This window comes from Gasterosteus aculeatus, chromosome 2 (assembly GCF_964276395.1).
Source record: "Gasterosteus aculeatus chromosome 2, fGasAcu3.hap1.1, whole genome shotgun sequence".
Classification (NCBI taxonomy): Eukaryota; Metazoa; Chordata; class Actinopteri; order Perciformes; family Gasterosteidae; genus Gasterosteus; species Gasterosteus aculeatus.
In genome coordinates this window covers 18,553,920-18,577,075 of record NC_135689.1, presented here as the reverse complement: position 1 = coordinate 18,577,075, position 23,156 = coordinate 18,553,920, and the positions used below count along the sequence as shown (strand labels likewise).

Sequence of the window (23,156 nt, the reverse complement as noted above, 5' to 3'; positions counted from 1 at the left end):
GTCAACCCTATGCCCAGTTGATGTGAACCAAACTCTCTGGCTGGATCAGGCAACAATGTCTTTGATTTGGCGAATACGAGAATTCTGTACTCATCAGAAATATAATAATGCAGCACATTTGACTCAATCACAACTGGCTACAATCAACTTATTGGTTTGAAAATGCCCTAAACCAGGAGATCCCAATAGGTCGATCACGACTGACCGGTCAATCGCCATGGCAGTGCCAGTATGTCACCTGTTAAAAGATCATGCTAATGTTAATTAGCATTAGCAATCCTTGCTTACTAACAGACCCATTCGATTGGAGTCACCCAGGGTTGCTTTTGAATGCAATCAAAGTAAGAGTATATGGAATAGTTGTGTTGGTTCACTCGTTTCTGACAGATGAGAGGCTCGTTTTTGATATTGATTTGTTTTGCATTACCGCGACTACTCGTTTGTCCGATTAGCTCCCCTTGCCCACCAACCGGTCCTCTGAGCCGGACGGGGAAAAGCTAACAAACTGCACATTTACTCCGAATACAATGATATTCTTAACACCAACCCCCCCAGAATCCTATCAATCATACATGCTCCTAACCTTTGCAGTTTTCAACAAAGCTATGAATTTATTCCAGTTTTCTGTGACTAATACATCCAGCAGCCATCCTGTTTGACTAGACATTCTTTTCGCCTTTGAAGGGGGGGGGGTTTGAAAGTCAAACTTCAGTCATTTTACACTACACGTTTTGACTTCCGAGTGGCTATGGGAGCGGACAGTCTTCTCCAGCTGGGGCTACTGATTCAATAGCCTCTGATTAAAAAGAGCGGCTGAACTTGCAAACCGTAGATCTCAGATCAGTGTCAAGCTGAGGATTGCACTGCATGCCTTGACGCCTGTAATAAAGCCACTAGAGGTGTTTTGCTTCACTTTATCAAAGTAATATTTTCCACAGAGCTGTCCACACATTAGGCTTAGAGGTGTGTTTTGCCTGGTCTCTGTTTTATAGGGATGAATAGAAAACACCCACAGGTGGTGGTCCACAGACCACAGCCATTTTTGGAGCAAAGCCCAAACCCTTCAAAAGTCTTTTGACAATCCATTTGATATAGCTAAAAATTGTTGGTCTTGAAACAGCTTACAACTTTCCTGCCTGTCATGGTAATCCATTGGATTTTATTTCAACAAATGTCACCAGTATCTCTTACTTTGAACCCGCTGATATTCAGGAAACGGGGGCTATATTTGACGATCTAAAAACACCTTTAACTGGCCATGACAAAATTTCCGCATTTCTTGTCAAACAGGTGAAACAATTAATATTGGAGCCACTGACTCACCTCTTCACATGTCTTTGAAAACAGGTGTTGTACCACAGGATTTAAAAATTGCCAAAGCAACTTGTGTAAAGTGGAAAATGCATGTTTTAACAACTACAGACATATCTATTTTGCCTATTTTACAAGGAAGCATTATATTGCACATAGAAATCGTACAAATCATTAAACTTGTATGGCTTTACTTCACCTTATTGATAAAGGTATCTCCACACATTACTATAATATATTGACTGGAATTATCCTCAAACATTTCTAATCTTAATCATTTGTTGGTATAGCAGATTAAATATGATTTCTTTAAAACTACACACAAATTGCTAAAAATGTTTAAAACAAGAACAGTACGTTTTTAAGTCTTATGTATCAAAAAGCCTTTTTCCAATGTTTGTAGATCACACAATCCTAGTTCTCTCTCATTCAAATTGTAATTCCTTACTGGTTAAGTTGCCTACCACCACTGAACAAAGAACACGAGGGGGAACCATATATTAAACTGTGTATTTTAGGCCCTGTTGCACTATACCACTGAACAGAGTATACAGATTCTAGAAAGCCTGGTTGTTCAATTTGTTCAATTATCTGTAGACAATTGACCGAAACTGCTGCCAATCTTTTACAGACGTACACCCATGCCGACCCCCCACAACAACCTCATCATCAACTGTTTCACCAACACTCCCTCCTAACTTGTCTTTAGAAATCTTTGTTACCGTGCCATCATAGTAGTTACACATACCCATAAACACCATCCATCTCTAGCTCTACAGCAGGCTCTCTAGAAAGACCTCCCTCACGCCTTTTCCGGCACTGGGGAGCATCTACATCTGCATAGCATGGTCTATTTTCTGTAGACATACCTATGTCAGTGTCTGGGGTCTACTCCATACGTCATTCAGCCTGCATTTTGCAAAGAATGTGAGTGCACAGCAATAGTAGCGGAACCAACAGCAGCAGCAGCAACAGAGTCCAGAATGAAGGCGTTGGTGGTGAAGGCGAATAACACATCTATATATATGTTGAAACCCCTCCTAAAATTACAAATTTACAATCTGTAATCTCTGTAATCAATGTTTTAATCTCTGTAAAACTCTGTATTTCATGTACTTGCTTGACAGCAATTACATTGTTTTCTGAACTACACTTTCATGCTGTAACTTGTGTGAGTGACAGTCTGTTAAAGCATTTTGCAAACCGTGTGAACAAGATGCTAAATGTTTCATTGCAATAATAAGAGGTAGTTTCAGTAGCAATCAAATTGCCACCACTTTCTTCAATTGTCAACCTGAATACAGTCATGCAACCACGGCAAGGGAGCGTAACCTTGATAATATAAATAAATACTTTGTACTTTGCCTTGCACAGCTCGTCTTGTGATCATAGAAACCACGCCAACAAGGCAGGAGCTAACTTTAATGATGTCGGAAACCCCTGGATAATTAGATCTCCTCCTTGAAGACGATGCTCGGGCGTAAATATCAACTCTACATAAACCTTTGTGTTTCAGCTCAGCCAGAAAAAAAAGGGAATGTCGGCTTTATAAATAAGTACATAATCAAATCTATTACAAGCCCAAAAAACACAACTTCATTCAAGCCAGAGGGAGCTTTGAGACATTTTAAAAAGGAATTAAAGCTCTACTCCTCATCAGGAGTGAACAAACATATCAATCAATCAAGAGTCTAAAGCCACGAGCGTCTCTCTGAGGCTGCACGGACCATCTTAGCTAGCGGGTTAGCACGCTAACGTTTCCCCAACTTAGCACTGAAGAGAAGCTCGTCATTACCTTTGCAGATGTTCAGTCATACAGGAAAGTACTTAATCAAAGTAGAACGTCGAACCGAAGGTGGTGCTGGAGAAAGCCTTTTGGGATCATACAAGTTTCTACATGTTTTCCTGAGAGGAACCGTTGTCAACCACTGAACCTCAGGGTGGTGCTGAGAAAAACAGTCACCAGGCTCCGTCTTCTAGAGACCATGAACGTGCAAAACTTCTCAGCAATCCTTCTAATAACTTAGGGGGATATTTCATTTTGGACCACAGTGCTGGACCGACAGCTTGACGCCTCAAAGCAGCTCAGCAGCGATGCCGTGTAGTGTTTCTTCGATGCACATTTTATTTAGTTCACAGCCCATGTGTATTCATTTGTTTGCGGAGACATCAAGAAGTCCCACCTATCTTCTGCAGTTAACTTAATCCTAACAACTGCTGCAACTGTGGTGCGGGCGTCTCACAAAATGAGTTGAATTATTGTAATTACCCACAAGCTCCAGGCAATGGGCCTTTACTGTTACGCTGACAGTCATTTTCACCAACAGGATTAAGACGTCTAGCTCTGCTCAGCTTCATTCGACTCGCGCCACATTTTCTTTTCGCTGCCTAGAGAACTAAAGGCATGATACAGCTAATGCACATCTCAGTATGCAAGCACAGTTGGATGTGTAGAGCTGTCAACCTAGGACAATGCACTGCCATCTACAAGGTGATGAGTGCCGTGTAGCAGCTCCTGCCCATGCAGCTGAATCCAGCATTTTCCAGTGGAAACAAAACAAAAATGCCCACCGCATTAAAGGCTTTTAATAAATTTAGAGATTATTTCCAGCGGGGCTGAGTTGGGAAACATTCGTGTCGAGCTGACAATACCCTCTGAAGTGTTGAATTGGATCCCAACTAGTTAGACCAGCTAGTGCGGTCAGATAGACGGCTGCATTCTTTAGGATCGCCGCTGCAGCTAATTCCTTTGCTTTAGGAAAACAAAATACTCTTTCACTGTGTTTCAATAGTGCGCTGATGGAATAATACCTCCAGTTCTGATCTGGCTCAGGCAGAATGGCGATAAATGCTTTTCTGAAGCAATAAGTGGGTAGTGAACTAACCTACTATCTATCCTATGTGTATGTACATGGTCTATCCTATGTGTATGTACATGGTCTATCCTATGTGTATGTACATGGTCTATCCTATGTGTATGTACATGGTCTATCCTATGTGTATAGGTTCCTGAAACAGCAAATGGCTTCGACCAATGATTTTATCCACTTATAAAACTAGGCATGAATGACGGAAGAAAAGAGCTGGCAGTGTGTCATCCTTTACCAGCCAACATGAACAGTGATTATATTGAAATGTCAATGGGTTCTGGCTCAGTCATCCTATTCCTCATAAAGCTCGAGTCACCTCTAGACTAGACGATTCAATACTGGAAACACTGACTGTAAACTCACGGTTATGAATTTCAATACAGTCAAGGGCAAACGGCGGATTGTATGGAGACACATGCACACATTTAGCTGAGTCATACTATGACAGAACAAGAAGAGCATAGTGAGAGCAGAGAAAGGGGACGCAGAGAGAACACCAAATGCAAAGTAGTTGCAATTTGCATGACAGAAAAAGATGAAGGAAGATCGAACAAAAGGAGTTCAAAGGAAACAGCAACTGAAAGATGTGACTGCATAAAAAGAACACATGAAGGAAGAAACACAGGAGAGCATCGGCGAGGAGCACAAAGTAGAGGGGCGGGGGGGGGGTCACGGCCCACGAGGCACATGAGAGCGAACAAATATGTGTTCACCTGGGAAGTATGTGGAGTAAATGAGAGCGCTGCTCCTTCCCCATCAGCACCACTAAGGGGAACAGCAGGCCCACTTGGCGCGGATGCCCCTGAGGTTAACTGTCCAATCCAACGCTCCGCCACCCATCACCACGGAGACAGCCTCGATGACATCATCCCGGGCGTGGGGGGAGGGGGGGGGGGGGGGGGGCATCCCGAGTGTCGTGACCGTTAGTGTTATGTTGCTTTCACCTCAATGCGTAACATTTAATCTATCTTCCGGATGTAATCCTCTTTGTTCGGCTTTTACTTTCTGTTTCTCCCGGCCCCGTGACAGCGGATGGATAATAGCCGCTAGAAAAACTAGAAACTCAAATGAAATCAAACGTGTATTTCCTATTGTATTACGGCAGCGGAATCGTGCCTGAAAGCATCGTTTAGAGTTCTACAGTTTTCAACTTGCCGCAACCATTAGCATTACACACCCATCAACCCACACTCCCTTGACTCAGTGACCCACATCGAACTCCACGCCTTTCAACCCCGACGCCAACCCATACCAGCTGTCAGTTTGCCCATCAGCGCTGTGTATCCACCATCAGTTTCATCCATCACTATCAACGCTGAACACTCTCCAGCAATAACCTGCACTAACCACATGACCTTTTCCCCACCACAGATTGGTCTGATTGATGTTTGAATTAATACCCAGAGGCACCAGCCTCAGGGGACTGCAACGGTCCAATTGTGCTCATGTACCACTGAGTATTACAACTGAGATAAATATACTGCAGCCAGTTGTTCTCAATGGTACTTATGTCACAGGAAATCATTTAGTACAAGTGACTTTTATTTAGTAGTGTTCTCCAACTCCGAGAGGGATTGGGTGAGTCAGTCAGTCAAATGTGTTCAAGCAAATGTATCCCATTCATAGAGAAATGATGTCCTACAATATGCCAACTATAAAAGGAAGGAGTCTTCCTTTCTTTGCCTTCCTCTTTTGTTTGTGCATTTGTTGTGTTCATATTTGAAGAAAAGTTGTGATCTAATCTACTTCATTAAAAGATGTGCAATGTCCAAATTAGTCCAATTTACTTTCAATATTAATGTGTCCTTTAATAAACCAGCGGCATCGTTCTGTGACGCACTGGGGGTGGGGATTCAGGGCTGTGCAGGATGTGCTTTGTGTATGTTCCATAGCAACCACCATTACATAGCAACCATGTGCAGCCAGCCCAGGAGGGCCTATTCTATTGTGAGCATTGCCTTTCATCAATAAAGTATGTGAAATGGAATAACTCAGACAGTGGTATATTGTGATTACATCATAGCTAAAAGAGTTATCGTCCCCTTTACCACGACACTCCATTCCACGGCCCACAGCGAGTTATTGCTTAAATCATGAATTATAACCAATTCTAAATGTTTTGAGAATTAAATAAATTATGAGAATGGGGTTTCTAGCGATGATAGGCTCCAATAGGGGGCGCTTCTAAAATGTCCTGTTGCTGTCATCTTGCAAAATGGAGAAAAGTTACGGGCTGTGGTGTAAGAATAATCCCAACCATTTGATGTGAGGACGCAGCTTAGAGACTTGGATGTTTATTCCATTTGCTAACCAGTAACATTGAGCGTTGAGACAGCGGAGACAAAGCAGATTAATTAGGTAGAGAGGGTGCACCAGGAACCGCAAGATTCGAGCCCCGGCTGCTCCATGTCCCATGCTAAAGTGTCCCTGAGCAAGACACCTAACCCCTAATTGCTCTCCGGGGAAAAATGTAAAAAGCCATGAGTTAAAAAACTCTCAAAAATGAGAGAACTAATGTGTAGAATGGATAGGAATAGGAATGAATGAATACTATTCACATCATTAATAACACTTAAAATTGCTCACAATGCCGGGCAGGCTTTTGTTATTTAATTCATTGTAGCGGTCTCCTCCCAGAGTGATATTGAGTGATGCACCTTCCTGCAGAGAGGAGGGAAAAGCCAACAGCTCAAATCGCATGGGAAGTTTTCTGAGACCAAAGCAGCGTACTGTCCTGAGGAGCATCATTCTGGAATGAAAAAGTGCAAAGTGAAAGTGCAGCGACGAGCAGCTCCACTGAGCGGCCGAGCGAACACATGAAGGGGCTCAGATTGCTAATAAAGATAAACAAAGAAGTAGATAATAAAGATGAAAACTGTTTGGGCCGGTGGGGGGAGGAAAAGGGAGAAGACGAGGGGACACGAGAAGCTGCTATATACATGAACGGAGACATAGCAGCACACTCAGGAGCTGCCACTGAGGGATGTTTCCCTTCGTCTGGGAAGGGTTGCCTGGAAACAAGTTGCAAACAGGCACGAAACAAGTAGGGGAGAATGGCGATGAGATCTTGCACGGGATGTCAGAATAACAAAGAGACGGGGTCTGGACGTGTACGAGAGCAGAGCAAGAAAGATCTTGATAGTTGCTGGAAAACCTTTCTGCTCTTAAATACGACGCTGTTGGACACCTCACTGCCAGTCCAGGTGTTAATGTTGATGCAACTACGAGGCCCTTGATTAGTTGCATCAGGTCGGCATCACGTCATAACAGCAAAAAGGTGCTAAAGATGCTGTTATGATACAGTTAAATCATTTTGCCACTGCAGTAGTCATGTATTGAGCCAATTAAATTGTCCTCGTTTGAGTTGTTAATCTCAAGCAGTTAAAGGTTTGTGAATTTAGCCAATAAATCTAACTTGCAATGGCCGTTGAATCATAATTAACGCTACTGCAGCGGCAACAACTGCCTCGAGCCACTTGACCTTTAAGCTGGTCAAGCTGTTCTTGTTTTGCTGTATATTTATCTGCTTGATTTACAAAACTTGATGAAAATGACTTGATAAACATCATTTAAACATAATTTAAGATAAAGTGTCCATTTGTTTTTTTTGCCATTTTTAGTGTTAAAAAGTAGTTTAACATCAGGAAAAACAATTACCCAGTGACGATATGAAATACTGAGCTGAAGAATCCTACAACCGTTTCCCAGCTCTATCTAATTTATGTTGGAAAATTCTAAAGCCACCTGTGAGCTTTGTGTTGCTTATTTTTTCATATAAAAAACATGACATGTTGTGTTAGAAAAAAGTTCTAAAACAGATTTGTCCAAGCGTAAAAGTACAGTCAGCAGAGACCATAATTAAAAGGCCCAGAGCCAAGAGTTTATTCTTCTCTTGTTGTGCCGACTCGCAGACTAAACGTTCATTAGCTGCAGCTCAGTGACTCTGCTGGTGACAGTTGTCATTATAGCCACAAAAAAATCAACCGCCCACTTGCCTGTTACAGCTCGTTAAAACACTAAGTTATGTGAGGAATTAAGCTCTTGTGGTCTTATTCAAACTGAGGTCTCAAGGCAGCGGCCTCAAACCGAGCAAATAGTCTCTCTCTTTTTGACTGACACGTCTCAGAAGAACTCAAAAGAGCAGGCACGGACCGACCAGCGCGAAAGAGCTTTATTTGATCCAATCTCTGTTGTTTGGCGCCCTCTCTGCTGTCGCCACCGATGGGACGTGTACAGAACCAAAGTGCTTTCGCGTGACCACCCTACCCCCCCCCCACCCGTCTGGCACGACCAGCCCCATTACAAAGTCCCTTGGAGCGCACGCATTTATGTCGTAATTGCCTCCTGCTGCTATCTGATTTATTTTTCTCTCTCTGCGGCAGTTGTCTCTCATGTGCAAGAACACGGCGTGCTAAAAAAGCTCCGGATATAATTTGGCTTTATTGGGAGCGTGCACGCTGCATTGCCACCATTTCTATTGGGTGCACGGCAGCATGTCTTCCAAAATAATTGTGGGAACGGGGTGACAATTCTAAAACACCAAGGATATCTCAACCACTTTATTAGGAAGTAGAACTGACAGCAACGCACCTTACACTAAGTGTGTGCACACGTAGAGAACATCAAAGTTATTAACTATTTATTAACTATTTGCTCAGAACATTTCCCACTTTGCTTGTTGGACTCCTCATAAGTTCAAAAGAAATAATAAATACCTGTGTGGTTGTTTTTAAATGATGGGCCAGGAGTCAGTGGTGTAGGTCTGCACGTGGTGGAGTGTGTACAGGGTAATGGTGACTCGGAAACATTACGAGGCTTTACCAGCGGGGGGGGGGATTGGGGGGAGGGGGGGGGCACAGCAGAGCTGGAGCTCATCACACCGTGTCTTTTCTCCCCCGTTCCTAAATCCTCTCCCCCGTCCGCCCTCCCTTGACTCTAAGCAGTTGTTGTCTCTCATTCCCCGCTGTTGCACTGTCCATATCTGTTGATCTGGCCCAGTCCACAGCCCCCCCCCCCCCCCCCCCCCCCCCGCCTCCCTCCCTCTCCATTATCTGCAACGAGAGCCACAACAGGGCATGGGGGACTTGCTGTGCCGTTCAGCTAAATCCCCCACCCAGCACAGCAGTTTCCCAGCAGATGCTGCCTTCTTCCTTAAACCGATAGGATGTGAGGCCGAATTAAGAGAAGGAGCCGCAGAGGGAGGGAAGGGGAGGAAATGATGGCAGAGAGAGAGAATAAACAAGGGGGAAAGCCAGGGAGGGGGAACGCTGAGACCAAAATAAGAAGAGCTGAGGAATGACTGGACTAAGGAGTGGTACAGAAATGTGAGAATATATCGGGCCGGCACACTCATGTTGACTTGTGTGTGCGGTGGCAGTAAAAGCACAATCTGTGCAAAAAAGTGCACGGTGTGTGTTACACAGACAAGCTTAGATTGCATTGATACCAGCTATGCTCACTTCCTTAAGAAAAGGAGCGAGAGCTCAAAGGACATAAGGAGACGTATGCTGATCCAAATACTCAACTCAAATGTTAAGCTACTGACTTAAGATGTATATATATTGTGTGATTGTTGGAAGTCTACGCATGTCTGTACGGTCATTAAAGACTGGCCTCTACAAGCTCTCTGGCTGCAGTGGCCCACGCATGTTAATGCTGACCGTTGTCCCTGTGACCCGCCTCTGAAGTGACGTCTCCTCGGTGTTCCAGTGTCGTCTGCGTGTGCAGGGGTTTTATTTGCGAAGGCTGGAACAGAAGGCTGGGTTGAACTACTGACTGCGTGTACATAAGTTCCTGATCCCTCCCAGCTGCTCCGTACGCCTTATGGGAAGACCCGCCCCTACTCTGCCTCCGATTGGCTGCTGTCTGCTGAGCGCTAAGGTCGAGCCTCGCTGTGGTGCTTACCAGCGCTTTGGAACAGACGCGCCGGGGAGGAGACCAAACTTTTGTTCATTCATTCATTTTTGTAGGCTCTTACTTTGTCAAATTCACTTTTAAGGCTGTTTTGTACTTGTTTCCGTGCTTTTCTTTTTCCCTCATCCTCCATAATCAGACCGCCAGGGTCCCGCCAATCAGTCCCTCCATGGCGACCAACGAGTGAGAAGGAGCAGGACCTCAGCAGCTGCTAATCGAGTCTCAAAGAGGAATCATTATGACGAGTAGAGAGCGGTAGAGAGTGCGGCCGAGGAAACACAGACTACACCGACTGAGTGTTCAGGAAAGTGATGAAACTTGAATTTGACAAAGCGGCGACGGGTCAACAGAGGGCCTGAAGCGCCCCTCGTCGAGCCCAAAAAAAAGAAACAAAATAAGAATATAAAATTATTTTAAAAATGCAGATTCTTGTGTTTTTGTGATATGGAATGTACGTATACATTTATATTTTTAAAAATATGATTTCTGGAAAAAATACATGCTTTTGCTGCACGTCCCCACTTGTCTTGCACACGTCCTGTCTTTATGCACGTCTAGCTGCGCTGGTGGCATCTCTAGATTAACTGCAGGAGGCGGGAAGAAGCACTTTAGCCGATTGCTGATTAATTAAAGAAATGTGGGACATGCAAGCGGACGAATTTTATCGCCATTCAGGCAGACGAGACAACTGACATATATATACTATACACATTATACCATATTGATTATTATTTGATATATATATATATTATTTTATACAGAATTGACAGTGAGGGTGACAAAAATAAGATTGTCAAAGTGTTATTTACAGCTTTTTTTCATGTTGGAATAAATATGAAATATTTAAATGTTTTGATACCTTGATTGTTTTGCATTAAATCAAGCTGGGATGTAATTTATTCAATTACCCTACTGAGAACATTTTCCACCAGCCACCACGTGACAAACAGGTCAAATCCTTCTGTCGGATTTAGATTTGAATCAACAGCGTCTCCAACGTGGCCTAAAATGCTGGAATTGTTTGAAGGAGATGTTGTCACTGCATCAATAAATATTATTGAGGGTATTGTGTATTTATATATACATTTATAATTACAGTCTGGGTCATAAGTATTTGGCCGGTGACAAAAAAACAAATGTGGCCTCTACGCAACTCCAACCAAATACTGACTTCTTAAGTTAAAATTGATTGAAGTTTAGACTTTAAGGTTCAATTCCATGGATATAACAAAAACACCTCATGGACAGTTTAGGAATCACGGCTACTGTTCCACAGTCATCCCCTATTTTCAGAGGCTCCGAATCAATTGTTTTAAAGATTTTTCTTAAAAACTGCAGAGTAAAAAGCCACACTGCTAATTAGGAACGTTTTGGATGTGCTGTGCATGAATTCATTGAGGCTTGCAATTTAAATTATGTTCTTATAAATTATTCACATATTGGTTAGAAAACACATTTTAACGGCAGCGCTGTTCTCTTTTATCTCCACCCTTTCCTGCTGCCACCAGATTAATATTTGCTACCATCGGCCGCTCATCCAGACCCGGGTTTAAGTGAGTTTATGTAACCGTGTGGATTGTTCGTGGATGGTAATACTGTCAACATCAAAGCCTGAGCAGGATGTGGCATTTCCCCTCCTTTCATTTGCCTTCGTCACATGTCAGACTGGGCCGTCCGTGTGCACGCAAGTCCTCGGGGGCAGGTGTCTCCCTCCCCTCCCTCTGGTTGGTCAGATCGTGTTGCATCATCATCATCAATTGAAAAATGGTGTTCTATCGTCGCCATAAAGTTCTGCCTGTGTGGCAACGTCTCACCACGCCTCTCCAGCACGTATCGAAGCGATCACACCAAGCGATCAAAGAGCAATCAGCGTCCGTGAGCTGATGCCAAAGTAACACCCACTGCTCCATGTGGCAGCAGTCACAGCCGTTTGTTTCCCTCCAATCAGAAGGCATCATGGCACATAGTCAGCTGTGTTTCTACTAAACCTCTAAGCCATTACAGTAATTAGTTCATCAAAACTCCCACCCTTGCTTTGAAGTATGTGCAGCAATTAATGGGCATGTAATCAAACTAATTTCAACTGACTTTTTTCTCAAGAAAAAAAAAAAAGATTCTATTGTCATCCTAGTCTCGACAACGTATCAACCTGGAAGTAAATCTTTATTATATCTATTATTATGAATCCACATTTTGGCAACGTGACAGAATCACAGGAGTGCAAAGCTTTTGCAGGTGTATGGGTGGGGTTGAAAATGAATTACGGGTGTAGTCAGGCCAGGGGAGGAGGGGAACTCCAAAGATTTCCATCCTGTTTAAAGTGGTATTCCTTCGCCAACAAGTCATGTAGCAATTTACATCCATGTACGTCCAAAATGTCTCTATGTCTTCTATTAGATATTTGTGTGAAATTGAAGAAATTCAAACGCCCGCCTGGAGGTGATCTGAGACATCACATTTACTGGAATGGACCAGACGGCCACCAATTCACTTCAAAAATAGTATAAAACCTTTTATGGCTCCATGGGAATCTGTGCGGAGCCTTGTGAATGTCCTCAGCTGATGAGGTCTGAAATGAAACACGTCTGCCTTCATCTCTTGCTTGCAGCGCAGCACATCCGGATCTCTGACCAAGTGAGCGGCGGAGTTGAGTTGAGTTGAGCGGTATGATGAACTTTTTTGCCGGAAAAGAAAAAGAAACTTCTTTTCCAAAGCCGTTTTTTAGAAATGCCTGAGCATAAAAGGCAAAAGTGTAACTAATACAATTAACACTCAGCCGAGAGAGAGAGCGAGCCCCGCTGCCCAGTACGGCCCGGAAACCATCGGAAATAAACTGAATCCAGCCATCATTTAGTGCCCTTAAGCAACCCGCACTTTTCCTGCAGTGACATTTCAAAGTGGCCCAAGTGAAGAATGTTTTTCATAGAAAAAATATATATTTTAAAATAACTTGCACGTCATATCAAATAAAATGTATGTATTTATTTATTAATGCGTTGGAGTGAATGTAAAACATACATTTGCTGCATTGAGCTGCAACAAGCCATGAGCCTGGATGTGCACTCGGGCTCTTCATTCCAAACACACCACTGGGCTCATGCCAAGAGGACCAATTTGGGATTGGCCTTAATCCAAGAGGACCAATTGTTCCCAACATGTGAATGGGACATAAAACTTGTGCATGACAACACGCTTCCCAGGACTCCAACTGTCCTCCGCCGGCTCTCTAATCCCACCAGCCCCAACAACACACACACACACAACCATAACACACAAACCTGTTTGCCCGAGCTGCTATGTGCACTTGAGATAATCCCAAACTCTGCAACAAGCTGTTTGAATCATTGGCTGTCTCGGCGAGAGTTCAATGAGAAGATTGGTATCACAATCATGTCTGTGCTTTAGATATTAACCTAAACCCAGCAGATATTAAGTTTAGCTTAGCATAGAGAGGCATAGAGAGCCCTACTGCTGGCGAGCTAAGCTGCTAGCATTTCTGCCCCGCGGGCTAACCAATTGGCTCAGTGAGCTAATACGGGCTTTTTGTTCCAAATGGACTACTAAGAGGTAAGAACTGAGCTATGCTTTTGGAATTTATCCATGAAAATGACATTGAATGGATGCAATGGGTTAGCTTGAGGGGCCGGGGGGGTCAGCGTTTTACCTGCTGTGTGTATCCTAAACTGAGCAACTGCTGGCAGGAGCCTCATCTTTAGCATACACACACGAGTGGTATCAAACACCTGTAAGCTTCCTCTAACTCCGGCAAAATGTCAAACTAGTTCAACTAAACAACCCTGTCTCGGTTTTCTGCCGTCTTCGGCCGCGTAATTGTTATTTGGTCTCTATACACCACCTGTTAATTCCTTTGTCCATCTCCCTCCACCTCACTCGCATATCTCCTCTGTGCCCTGTGTTGGGAGGCTGCATGTAATCATCACACTTAATCCTCTGATGGGCATAATGGCTCAATTCCACGCTCATCCACCCGGGTTGATGTTTGTAGTGTGTGTGTGGGTGTGTTGCACTGTCCCACACACACCACGTCAATCACATCATAGACAATTTGTACTAAACGCACACACCAACTCTGTGGAGCAGAGTTTGTGGCTCTCATTAATCAAAGTATGCATAGAACAATGTTGTAGTTGCACTTTTACAATTTTGGACAGATGAATCTCACCTCCTCTGTATTATGCCTGTACAGGTCTTATCACATCTCTTTAAGTAGACGTACGGTTATGCCCCGTTAGCGTGGTTCGTCTCATCCGTACTCATTTAGTACCAGGTACTTTTCTCTGTTTCGGTTTCTGAGCTGATCACCATAGCGACACCGCAGGAAATGTCTGACATCGTGTACGATGTAGTAGGCAGGCTGAATTCTTTCTTTAATTGACTGGAAAAAAACAAAAACATGATTACTTTCCATATTGAAGATTATTTGGCCCTTTTAGAAAAGGGTGGTGTGTGCACGATGTCCCATCTCGAGAAATCCAATTGGCGTTCTGTCGAGGGAACCAGTACGATGCTAACTTTGAGGAAGGACTCAAAATACGTCTCTTTGTAGGCTTAGCAGTCTCCCAGCATGCACCAGGGCAAAAGACTTCATAGGAGGCCGTCATGCACGTCCTGTCTCACGACAATGTGGGTTATATATACATATTGCAGTGCGTTCTGTCAGCATAGCACGAGTAATGAGAGGAGCCCTATGGGGCTCAGGACCTCTTTGGTGTGATCCGTAGATCATAAACGGCTCTTCAATTACGGCAAAACACAAATTGGTCAGTGGTACCAAAATGCAATAGTTCATTATGGCATATCGATTAGAATAAATATAATGAGCGGATTCCCTAAACCAACGTGGGGCCACATAGGCTGAGCACGGCTTGTGCACTAAACTGTGCATGTACTCATGGTTAATAGATGAGGCCCCGGGCTGCCATCCGCTGCTCTCAGGCGATGTGGCCATGCAGCACAAATCGCTGCTCATTCAACTGGAGGACAGGCCTCAATTCCAAGATCACAAACAGCTAACTAATAACACATAATAGGTCAGTTAGGGATGACCAGGTTAACCGGATCACAATGAAATGAACACAAGATGTGGTGAATTTGATAGAAAGCAGAGAAAAGAGACGCAACGGGCTGGACAGATGTGAAAAGCAGTCATTTCTTCGTTTGCCATGTGAAGCCGGACATGGCTTCAGGGACACGTGCGCTCTGACCTGAGGTTTGACCTTTGGGATAAATGTAACTGCAATGGGCTAAAATCGCACGCGCAACACCAAAGGGCACAAGAACAAAAGTATTTCCTAAAAACGTAACTGGGTGAAGCAAATCAATTTGCTCCACTTACCTCACCTATTACATTACATGTCATTTAGGTGACGCTTTTATCCAAAGCGACTTACAATAAGTGCATTCAGCCAAAAGGATACAAACTCAGAAGAACAAGAAACAAGAAATAGCGCAACATATAACACCGTGCACTTCGAACAAGCCATTGTGCCAGAATCGGCAGCTAATCTCAGATATTAATCATTTCGACCCTCAGACAGTCCATCTGCCCCCCCCCCCCTACTGCTTCTGCCCCGACGGCGGCAGCGAGGCGCAAGCAGCCTTCCCGGGGAGCCCCCGCTTTGTGCCGCACGGTAACGGCTGCGCGCACCGCTGCGCCGGATCCGACGAGACAGGACCACATGCTGCACGTCAGCGGGGGTCCTGATCAGGCAGATGAACTCATACCAAGGTGGGAGAAACCGTTCGCAGGTCGGGTGGGCACAGTATGGCAGCAGAGAGGGGGGGGGGGGTAAAGCGGAAAGTTGAAGTTGCTCCAAAGCCCCAATAAAGACTCCGAGGCAATCTACCAGCGGTGGTTTCACAGCTGCATCCAGATGTTGGCCAAGCGCACCTGGCTCGTCTCGAATAAGACGCATCTCACCAAACAGCTGGATGGATGTGACCCCGCGACCTCAAACTCTAAAGGCTCGTGGCATCGTGGCGCGGCGCGAATACTTAACATGTTCAGCGTCACTTATTGATTATATATATCGCCATTCCAAAGAGCGTCGCCTCACAATATAAACTCTTTTTGTGACGATCGTTGCTGTGCTTGATCCCCGGCCACCATTTTCTCGCGACAATGCCGTCATTAAACTTACGACTCACACCTGTTCAGACAGAGCTGATGTCCATCAGCGGCGCGCGCGCGCAGGTGAAGCTCCCGCATCCAAAGTCCTCCAACGGGCGCGTAAACCCGATTTATTTATTTCTATTTTGGAACAAGTCGGCAGGAGAGGAGGAAAGTTTGGTGACGGCGGTCCTTACCGGTCTCCTGCCCGGTGCCTCGGGGGTCAGGCGCGGCTGCGCGTGAGCTGTGGGACACGGCGCGTCCGCGGAGGACGCCGCGCGGCAGAAACACGGCTGCTGCTCCCCGTTCAGCGACGGAATCCCACGAAACCAACAACCTCCGTGCTCCAAACAGCTGGCTCCACGGTGCTCTCCCCCCCTCGTGCCCCCCTCACTCACTCACTCACTCGGGCGCGCGCGCGCATGTCTGCAGTCGCGGTCCGTCGCAGCTCGTCCCCTCCGCCAAACACCCTCTGCATCGATGTGCGCTGCTTGGAGACAGCTGGGGGGCTTCAGGTGAGTCCGCGCTCACCTGAGGGGGGAGGATGGTGCCTCTGGGAGGTGAGGGGGTCCTCGGAGCGCCGCTGCTGCCCTCATGTGGTCTGAGGGATCCACATATTGTCGCTTTAAAGACACAAAGTGGCTTTTAATAGTGATGTTAATGTCTTTTTTAATGGTATTTATTTTTTACTTTACTTTTCATAATAAAGGACTTTTGTCTTGTAGGAAAGGTGCTATCCAAATGCATCAAGTGTAATAAATGTATATTGCAGTTTAATTCTTCGTAATAAAAATAAAGGAGGAACCATGTTTCACGTGGAGGAGCAGCTGGGCAGAAGCTGATGGACTGCAGCAGTAATTCCAGCTGTAACCGGCAAAGATGAGCGCTGTGATGAAGGTGTGGGGCTCCACGATCAGGAAAACATGCAACTCTGTGGTATTGCTGTAAATATTAACCACTGACAGATCAGAGCGCGGAACAGAACTAAAGCAATCGTTTTTCTGCTTTGCAGGCAAACCAGTAAATGTTGGATCATCAGGACGGACCTCAATGTGTGCGACCAAGTACAGACGCTCCAGGACAGAAGCAGCGCTTTCGCTTTTAAATCAGGGAGCTAATGCATCTTTGTCTTGGATATTTTCTTTGAAACATTAGTAAGAGAATAACACATTTTTAAAATGTACACACACAAAAAAAAACACCAAACAATTCAATGATAAACACAGCAATTTATTCAACAGCGACTAAAAACATTTACTATTAGAAAAATAAAATGTGAATCATTTGCGTGGCAGCATCAGAATAATGTGGTATATAGAAGTCTTCATTGCACAGTACCAAAGTACGTTAACATTGCTTAGGAGAAGCTTGTTGCAAAGCTCCTCAAGACTTAACAAATTGTTGTCCTTCCATACAAAGTGAAAACCTCTGCAAACTGCATTGCTTCTTTAGAACACACAGGATCACTAATGAGGTCTTAAATAACGCTGCACCGTTAACGTGCTACTTGCAAATAGCACTTCCAAAACCCACGTTCAGCCCCATATTTCTATAGATATCACTGCGCACACCAATTTATATATATTTATAAATATATATACACACACACACACACACACACACACACACGATATGAACTGCCCAGACTAATGCATCTGGTATATTACACCAGATTGTGTCAGGAAACAAGAGTTATGGATCTATATGGAGAGTTGTTATTAATATCAAAATATATAAATCACTGAGATTATAAGTCTTTTCTGATGCATGCCGTCACAATTGTTACAGTAATTACAGTAATCTGGTACTTTCTAAGTCAACGAGAAGTCTTCAAGTTTTATCTGTCCGTTCCAGGCGGAAGAGAGACAATGCAGGCGAGGGCCAACATTGGAAGTAAGAATCATCTAAAAAGGGAAAAGCTACAGCAAAGCGACGAGGAGCAGTAAACTAAATGAACTGGTGGATTCTAGCGGCCGGCCAAGTAACACAAGGCTTAAAGGGCTTTCACCCGACACACATCTCAGACCAACAGTCTCCTGTGTCTGCATCCTCCACCGGTGCCGGGCTTGTGATGTGGTGGGTCATGTCGTGCGGACAGACGGACACGGGGGAGAGTTGTGCTCTAGGTTGCCCCCTGCTGGAGGTTTCTCTCATAGTTTTCCAGACAGATGTGGACGCGCTGAGTGAAGTAGCTTGGCTGAGAAATGGCCTGCAGGAGGTCGGTCTGGACCAGCGTGATGTCATAGAGCTCAGAGGTGCTGGCTGTGCGCGTCTCAGCGCCACCTGGGTCCAAGAACACCTGGGGAACACACACACAGAACAAAAAGGAGCGGGGAGGGGAAGTCAGGTTAGCTTTGTAGACCACGTCTGTCAAAAGACAATTGATGGAAATATACCTGCCTAAAAAACAAACATTACAGCGAGTGCATGTCGGGAGATGACGTTTGTTACAACACACTGACGGGTTCCAAAGGGTGAAAAGGTCTCAGTGAAAAAAAGGACTTACAATTTTGATTAAAACGCCTAAAAGAAAGTGATGTGGATTCCTCACGGGCAAACTGCAAGGACTGTAAAGTCCCAAAAAGGAACAACTCTTAATTGTCCATTCACGCAATGGTTTTCACAGAGGACACCAATTAAAGTAATGATGGCTGAAGGTTCTGGTTCAGGTTCCTTGAATAGAACTAAGTCATGGTTTACTGAGAATGCAATGAAGCCACAAGTAATGTTATTATTATTACTTAATAGCTGAATGAATAAAGAGACATTCTGAACTTCATCAACTGGAGCAAAAGGACAAGATGATAAGCCGATATAAAGTGAGTAGATTGCATAAATATCCTTGACAGCTCTTTTCATCTCCACTAGATTATCACTCATCGTGAAAGTAATGTAATATACGACGGTTGATCCGATCGCGTTTGCTCTGCAGAGACGAGAGGAACCATATGGTCAGTCATTTGTGAGGCAGAGCCGAGCTGCGTTCACCTGCGGTTTCTGATGAGTGAGCACCGTGTGCTCTCGCTGCCTGCTGTGAGAGCACACAGCAGGCAGTTTGCCCACTGACAGATGGGATTCCTTTAAAAAACGCTGGAGATGAGAAGAAACAGTCTAACGGATTGACCAGATCGCTGTGATGGTTTCTCTGGGATTCTCTCCTGGTTACGTAACAGAGTGCTGAGACTCTGCTCTCAGAACAGGAGAAACAGATGCAGCCGCGTTACTAAGACGTATTTACATGGATCTTATTAAAACACTGAATCATTTACACAGCGGATAAAGAGACTTGGCTGAATGAGAATAGCACTCGTTATCTGTTTGGAGTCCATTCATGACGTGCTGGAGACCGGAGTGAGGCAGATGTGTGGATGTACTGCGTCGCGACGGTACCTTGGGATGCACGATGGTATCCTCGTCGTTCTGTCGGATGTTGTCGTCGATGAAGATGTGCTCGACATGTTGGTCGAAGGGGTCCACCCACAGCGGCTTCCCCCCCCGGATGGAGAAGGTATTACTGGCCCACCTGAAGGAGAAGAAAGTCACAGCAAGTTTACGCACGGACGCCACAAAACCCCCATCCCACCCGGTTTGAGTGAGTGCTGCGCATACCATTCAAAGTGGTCCTGGAAGCCCCCCACGCCCTGGACTGAGCTCAAGTACTGGTACAGGCCCCGTTCTCCGTCGCGAGTGGACCGGCGCTCCTCGCCGCGGCTCAGGACGGCTCCCTTCTTGTGGCAGCGGATCTTCCCTGGAGTCATATTCACATTTAACTGAGCCGGGAGTGACAAGAAGAGGCAGTCAGAGAGGGAACGGCTCTAAGAGCGGATGCTCTCCGCCAGGCTCCACCTGCAGGAATAGTGAGATCAGCTTTCTCACACATAAAAGCGACACAAAGTAAAACTCTGGCCTTCCGTGGCTTTAGAACAAAGAGCGTAGATCAAACCGCACGGCTAAAACTTGATCACTGTGGTGAAAAAAAACAAATGTTTGCGTTAAGTGGTCCAGTTGTTAAAAACTCACCTATAACATCATGGTTATACACATCTAGGTTACCGTCTGCATCGAACACGGCAGGCCTTTGTTTTGCCTGTCGACATGCCGTAAGCCAACGCGGCCAACAGCACAACCACAGAGCAGACGGCAGCGAGAGAGCAGGTGGAGCAAATAGTGGGAATATTCCGTCTTGTACACATCGCGTGGTGTGTAACAGAACAGAGTTGACCTGAGGCGGAACGCTAGGCTCACACATGGTGGGTTATCAGCTCTAAGCGCCATACAGATGCATCGTGGAGTGAAGGCCACATGCCCAGATACGTCCACGGAGCAGAGGGAAGGTCTGATCACACACACGGAGAGAGAGGCTTTCTACAATGCCGATGCCAGATGGCAGACTCTGTGGTAAAAGACAGACTGCCGGAGTGAATATGAATTGAAGGAAAATAAAATAAAAACAGCTGTTCATAGTTTTGGGTGTTTTTACACAAATCAAAGTACAGTTTATTATTATTATATTTAATATCTGCCAATATACACCCCAAATGGTGAACACTGTACCATCAAAGGGTAAAGAACAGTATCACCAACGATATTGAGTTGTGAAACATCAACCGTCCCCTCGTCCAAAGCAACACATGAACAGCACGATGCGATAGGCGGTGCAATGTGATCTACTCTGCGCTCTCCGCCAGACAGCTCACTTTGCCTGACAGCTTCATTTGCTGACATCTCCTCCGCCTCCCGGCGTGCGTTCATTCCGCTCGCCGCACAAAGTCGATGTGTTCCACTCCGGCGGGCTAACAAGCGAGCTACGAAGGCCCCCGAGAGAGGGAGCGTCTTCTTTCTAAGGACGGTCCGTGTTAAAAAGGCAAAGAGGGCCACGACGGTGGTTCCCCCGTCCCACACACATTCACTGCAGAACACATCCGTGCTGGTGTTATTGACATTTCCTTAAAAAAACGATAAAAACAAGTCTGTACTTCACCCGTTCGACTGGAATGAAGTGGACCGGTCCGAGCTAATCTACGTCACCTTTGTCCAAAGGAGTCTACTGACTTGAACATAGAGAACAGCTACAGCTCCCCATCGCAAAGTGCTGCCTGAGGGGAGGTAAAGAGGTGACGATGCTTAAAGTATAGCGCAGGTAGAACGACACAACAACGACCCCTTAAGTGTTGCTTAGGAGTCCACTGAGGCCGTACGTGTGATCCTGATCGATAATGTGGACGTACACCTGACATTTTACCAGTTTATCATGCGCTAGACCCAAGTATGTTGTTGGAATTTAAACTGTCCCCTTGAAAGAAAAAAGACATTGAGCACAAACTCATCCCTCACTTAAAACTCCTGGCTTTAGAATAAATAAGAGCGATTTCACTTCTACCTTGAGATCGGGCAGATCGGGGAACAGCGGATGAGCCCCTTCATTCAGCGCTCTGGATACAGCACTCAGCACACGAGGCAGGTCGCTTCCAAACGTACGGAAGACAACGGCAAACTCCCTCCCTTCCTTCGCCAGGTCTTTGAGCAGCTGGAAGAAAGAGGGGAGGATCCAGTGGTACAGTTGTCCATCCTCGCCTTTGACGGACAGCTCCCGGTCGGCCTGCAGGGAGCAAAGTCAGCGGTCAGTAGCAAAGAGAAGTTGTTCAACTTTATACATATATCTAATCTGGCCTCCTCATGTGCGATCCTTGCCTTGGTGCCCGCGGGCCAGCGGAACAGATGCAGATGCTCATCCAGAACCCCGCGGAAACGTTTCCCCGCAGCGGAGGTGAAACCCGGCGTCCGTCCAAAGTGAGAGTAGTAGCTCACCGCGTCGTCACAAGGTGGCAGCAGGGACGTGGAGTCGCTCAGCCACTCCCACCTCCCTGCGTCACAGAGGGGATCAGTCATCCAATATGCCTGAATGCATGAATAGGACATGAACTTACGTTTCTTTCCTTGATGACTTTCATTAGGCCGCCTGACACAATCATACACAGCTTTCTGTGTATAATTGTGTCAGGCTGCCTCATGTAATTGACCAGATATTGACACATATTTCTCCTTTAATTCATGTTTCTGTTACAAAATATTCAGTGCTTTTTAATTGTCAAGTACTTCTTCCACCCAGGAGTGATACATTGCTAAGGTCATGGAATCAGCGGAAGGGATGATAAATGGTCATATTTAGGCGTGTAGTTATCGCGATATTAAGTCACCGGTAACGTGAGATTCTGGTCATGCAAGTTAGCTCGGTACATTTAACGTAAAGTAAAAATACGTCACTTTAATATTCTCCCACATTAAAATAAAGGCGGTGACCTGCCATTCGGTAGGAGTTTGATTTCAACTAAATTTCTAAAATCTCCGTTTTATCTCACGGTCTGTATTTTGGGGGGGGGGGGTTGGGGGGCGAATATTTACCGGAACAACGACCTCGCTGGCTCAGCAGAAACTAACGTCACGTGCTCGTGTGCCCGTTAACCGTTAACCGTCAACGGGTCCGCTTTACCGTGTTTGCTCATCTTCCCCCAGGTGACCGTTGAGAGGAAGTAGTCCAGGGCGGCCGCCGGGCCCTGTCCCGTCACCGTGTCCGACACCAGGATGGTGTTGTTGAGGTCGACGTGCAGGACCAGCTTCTTCCTCGGGCCGGGACGTGAGGGACAGAGCCCGCGGGGGACTGTCCCCGGGGACTCTGTCCCGCTCCTGCTGTCCGTCCCGTCATGTTCTTCAGCTGCTCGGCCGCTGTCCTCAAACCCCTCCATCAACGAGCTAGAGGTTTGTACATATTTCAACAGACATGCCACCGAACCGGCTCAGCTGCCATTGTAACTTCACGGGTTTACTTCCGTGTTCCTCCGAGCCACCGTCTTCTTCTGTGGTTTAGTGGCGCACCAGTCCGCGAGGAGGCGCAAGGAGCGCCACCTCCCGGTGAGGTGCAAGAAGTAGAGCAC

General features: G+C 45.6%; 2 protein-coding genes across 2 annotated transcripts in view; both read right to left on the bottom strand.

The window, feature by feature from the left end:
• klhdc8b (kelch domain containing 8B) overlaps positions 1 to 16,757 on the bottom strand; it is a 281,616-nt gene extending 264,859 nt beyond the window's left edge. The window contains exon 1 of the mRNA XM_040192274.2: positions 16,422 to 16,757. The gene's annotated coding sequence lies outside the window, so the exon portion shown is untranslated. The remainder of the gene's footprint in view (positions 1 to 16,421) is intronic.
• A 676-nt stretch (positions 16,758 to 17,433) lies between these two features.
• LOC120828735 (uncharacterized) lies at positions 17,434 to 23,097 on the bottom strand. Its single transcript, XM_040192272.2, has 6 exons — positions 22,715 to 23,097; positions 21,916 to 22,088; positions 21,605 to 21,823; positions 19,834 to 19,994; positions 19,615 to 19,747; positions 17,434 to 18,523 (listed from the first exon to the last, which is right to left on the bottom strand). Exons 1-6 carry the CDS (start codon positions 22,965 to 22,967, stop codon positions 18,347 to 18,349), a joined length of 1,116 nt encoding a protein of 371 aa, XP_040048206.2. The 5' UTR covers positions 22,968 to 23,097; the 3' UTR covers positions 17,434 to 18,346.
• Between the last annotated feature and the right edge of the window lie 59 nt (positions 23,098 to 23,156).

What these genes read in the sequence shown, in the direction of transcription:
- LOC120828735 (XM_040192272.2), bottom strand. Translation starts at nt 22,967, where the DNA reads ATGGAGGGGTTTGAGGACAGCGGCCGAGCAGCTGAAGAACATGACGGG. An exon ending in GCTGGCCCGCGGGCACCAAG is followed by an intron (nt 21,824 to 21,915) that starts GCAAGGATCGCA and finishes TGCTCCCTGCAG; the next exon opens with GCCGACCGGGAGCTGTCCGT. An exon ending in ATACCATCGTGCATCCCAAG is followed by an intron (nt 18,524 to 19,614) that starts GTACCGTCGCGA and finishes TGTGTTCCCCAG; the next exon opens with GTGTTCTTGGACCCAGGTGG.